General features: G+C 45.9%; 1 protein-coding gene across 1 annotated transcript; it reads right to left on the reverse strand.

The window, feature by feature from the left end:
- Positions 1-3,216: 3,216 nt before the first annotated feature.
- Positions 3,217-3,960, reverse strand: LOC144477961 (uncharacterized). Its single transcript, XM_078195687.1, has one exon. It carries the CDS (start codon positions 3,958-3,960, stop codon positions 3,217-3,219), a length of 744 nt encoding a protein of 247 aa, XP_078051813.1.
- Positions 3,961-4,239: the final 279 nt, after the last annotated feature.

Consider the following 4,239-nt stretch of genomic DNA (forward strand, 5'->3'; position numbering starts at 1 on the left):
GTATATAATTTCATATGCTTCTCGTTTACTACGTACTCCACGTGCTTATGGAAGTTGTCTTCCATTCAGTTTTTCAGAGGTTTTCCATTCAGTGCAGATGAGGTACTCCTTAGGCACCTGCGCAGATTTCCTGTTCGGGCAGCTTCGTAGTAGATGTCCCATTTCCCCGCAGCCGAAGCAGCTACCCATTTCCCTCGCAGGTAGTCGGCAGTCCGTCGCCCGATGTCCGAAACGGTTGCAATTATAGCAACGGCTACCCGTCCTCCTTTCCGACGGTGATCATCTGGTCGTAATGTTGCCTGGCTGACCCCTCTCGGCTGTCGATCTGGGGTTTCCCGGCTCGTTGGACAATGTGATTTTTCTTAACACCCTTAGCATATCCGCGGCTGTTTTGAATTCGCACATCCGCGCCTGATTCTTTATGCTAATTTCCGGAATACCATCTATTAAATATTCGACCAGTTCTTCATCCGGTATAGGAACTTTGTTGCTCAATATCACTTTTTCGTGATAATATTGTTAGAATGTTTCGGTATTCTTCCACTTTCTACTTTCAAATTTACGTTTCATTTCTAATCGGGTTTCCCGATTTCCAAACATTGTCTCCATTTTATACAGGAGCATGTCCATTTTTTTTTTTTTTTTTTTTTCACGAGGAGGGGAATGCGTTACACACACCGACATGGTGCACGTAGCCTACCAGATGTTGTCGGTAGTGTGGGGCTACACATATTGTGTTACCCACTAAACCCCTCCTCGGGCCTCTGCCCATTACCTCACTCACCCCGGACCCGCCTCTCGGCATTACTGCAGGGTGAGTGAGTAGCTCACGGAGCTCTAAACCGCTTAACTAAGGCCGCGGTGAGCCTATGTCCCTACTCTTCGTCTTCCCCTTGTAGTCCTGGCACCGCGTCCTCTGGCTGCGTGAAGTCCAGGCGTCCTTTTTTGAATCCTGTTTAGGGCCTCTTCTTTCTCTCTCAATACGGTGGTAATATAATTTTTGACCTTAGGGCGCGTGCCCTCGTCTTTGACTTTTGCTAGAAGCAGACCCATGTCAAAAGTCCCAATTTCTCGGAACATGTCTTCTCTGTGTGTGTCAAAGTGTGGGCAGTGAAACAGCGTATGTGCCACTGAGTCTTTCCACACTTTGTACATAAAACACTTAAAGTCAGGATGCTTGCCTATTTTATGTAAAAGGTCGGCAAAACATCCATGCCCTGTCATCACCTGAGTAAGGTGAAAGTCCATAATCGGGGGTCCCCACGTCAACCAAGTCCGGATCTCCTTGATCAACTCTGCAGTATTTCTACCGCTTTGGGAAAGATCCCATCTCACTTGACAAGATGCAAGTGTTGCCTCCTTCTCCTCCTTTTTAATACTATTGTATTTCCTCGTATATTGAGGGTCGTCCTTGTCTAGGTTCCTGGTCTTGTCATAGATCCTGCTCCTTTCCTCCGCCAGCAGGATTAGCGGAGGGTGGCCGGCGAGGACACAGAGCGCCTCGTGGGAGACTGTCCTATACGCTCGCACCACCCTCGCAAGGCTTCTCTTCTGCGTTTGATGTAAGAGCGCAATGCTCTTAATGGTGAGAGAGCCTCTAGCCCATATTGGGGCTCCGTATAGGATCACAGACTCTATTACGCGGTAATATAAAGTCCTGGCTGAGAATCCTCCTCCCTTAAGGTTGGGTAAAATTCTGGCCATGGTCCCTGCAATTTTTGTCGCCTTTTCACAGACTATGTCCAAGTGGTGTCTAAATCTACGGTCACTCTCCAGATTTAGGCCTAGATATCTAATCGTCTTCGACGATTTAATAATCTTGTCACCTATTTGGATCGTTATACCCTCTGGGTTCCTTCTGCTTGATAAATATAGCATCTCAGTTTTTTCCTCAGCGAGCTCGAGGCTGTTGTCATTGAACCATTTCTTGATGCTGGTGATGCTTGTGTTAATAGTTTCCTCCAGTTTTCCGACGTCCTTGGATGATGCGAACAAGGCCACGTCGTCCGCAAAGCCGATTAGTTCGACATACTTGGGGAGCGATATCCCGAGGAGCCCATTATACTGAATGTTCCACAGGAGGGGGCCCAATACCGACCCCTGTGGAACTCCAGCATATACCTGGGTCTTCACTGTTTCCTCTAGGTGTTTGTGAGTAATGTATCTCTCGGAAAGGTAGCTCATCACGATGTTGAACAGTTTGGACGGGATGTCGTTCTTTTGAAGGGCGTCCAGGATCAGGTCCCATCTGATCATATTGAAGGCGCTCTTAACGTCCAGAGTCACAATTGCACAATGGTGTCTTCTCTTCCTGGCTGCGTCCCATAATTTTAAAATTCTATCTATGGCGTCAATAGTCGACCTCCCTTTCCTGAAACCGAATTGGTTCTCGTGGTAGGAGACATGTCTGTTTAGTCTCTCCTTAAGGCAATACTCTAGCATTTTCGCCCAATTGGACAAAATGCATAGAGGCCTGCATCCCGCGTTGGCATTACCCTGCTTCTTCGGGATGAGCAGGAACCGCCCATTTCTCCATGCTCTGGGAAAGTAACCTTGATCGTAACAGGCATTGATAACTTTGGTAAGCGTCCAAAGTCCACCCTTACCAATCTCCCACACCACTTCCGAGGGGATCAGGTCGAGCCCAAGGGCTTTTCTCTTGACCTTTTTAATGGCCTTGGTCACTTCCTCCTCGCTGAACAAATCGTCAGATTCCTCCGTCCCAGGCGTCGGTGAGTAGATATCCCCTGTCGTGTGCGTGTTGTACGCGGTCGTCACGAAGAGCTTCTTAATTATCTGCTCTGTCTGTTCCGCATTGGGGGGCGCGAACATTACCCTACCTTTTACATGGTTAATTACCCATTTATAGGGCTTTCCCCAAGGGTCCCGATCTATTGACCCTATGAACGTCAACCATGAGTCGTTTTTGGCCTTGTTGATTACCATCTTGAGCGTCTTCCTTTTGTTAATAAAAACGTCCTTGAGTTGTATTAAGATTTCACTCCTTTTTTACTTGGCTCTGGCCCTTTGAAGGTTTCTCCTAGCCCGGATCACCTCCTTCCTGGCTCTAACTGCGTTTTCGTTCCACCACCATACGGCTTTTCTACGGGCGCATGCAGGGTGGGTTTTCCTGTTGGCCTCTTTAGCCAGATGCGTCATACTTATAATATACTTGTCAATGTCGTCACTATTCTCTATGTTGAAAGAGTCATTAGCCTATGTCCATTCTTGGAGTTTGTCGATAAATTTGTCGAGATCCACTCTTGTAGTCGTCTGCTGGATCGTCCTTTGTTTTGGCTGCTTATCACTGTTCTTATGTCTAAATATATGTTTTACATACCGGTGATCTGAAGCCGTGTACTCGTCTAGTATAATGCTCTTGGTAAGGGCGGCAGCACATTCTTTGCCACATATCATAATGTCGATAAGTGACTTACCACCGTTCCTCTCAAAGGTGTGGTCACCCCGACTCCTGATAGGAGTCATGTCATTTCTTATAGCCATCTCTAGTACTTCGTACCGCCTGTTGTCGGTGTATCGTGATCCCCATGTGACCGCCTTAGCGTTCAGGTCGCCAGCTATGATTGAGTGGTTGGGCCCCACCCTACTCACTTCTTTTTCCAGCAAGGCGAGAACCTCCTGAAATTCGCTTAAGGGTATATTCGGAGATATATAGCAACTGAAAACTTTCAGTTGGTCGATGGCAATTCCCACTACCCCTTTATCCTTGGTTACGCTTTGGATGTTGCTACATTTCCTAGTATACATCGGGGTAACCCAGATCGCGGCGTCGTGTTTGAGGTCGCCATACCAGCTGTCTGGGATTCGATACGGCTCTGATATTACGACAATACTTATCTCCTTCTCTTCGACATATTGTGTCAATAGCTCCTGCGCTAACTTACATCTGTGTAAATTAATCTGCAGTATTATTACTTTGTCCTTAAATATTTTTGCCATAGTTGTGGGCTTGTGTCGAAAATATATATACAGAAATAGAATAAATATATAAATAAGGTATTAAAGTATCTACACAACAGAGTCGCTGATCGATAGTATACGACAATAATAAATAGATAAATAGCTATAAAATATATAAATCCGTCAATAGTGTAGAAATATATGCGTAGATATGTCTATTTGTCAGGTAAATAATAAATAAATAAATAAATACGGCAATAATTTAGTACGCGTTGCCTTGTACTGTACAGTCAGTCAGTGGCTTGTGTCTGGACCTTG

This window comes from Augochlora pura, unplaced genomic scaffold, assembly GCF_028453695.1.
Source record: "Augochlora pura isolate Apur16 unplaced genomic scaffold, APUR_v2.2.1 APUR_unplaced_560, whole genome shotgun sequence".
In the NCBI taxonomy this organism is placed as follows: Eukaryota; Metazoa; Arthropoda; class Insecta; order Hymenoptera; family Halictidae; genus Augochlora; species Augochlora pura.

Excerpts from the sequence above, each read along its gene's own strand:
- LOC144477961 (XM_078195687.1), bottom strand. The coding sequence starts at position 3,960 with ATGGCAAAAATATTTAAGGACAAAGTAATAATACTGCAGATTAATTTA.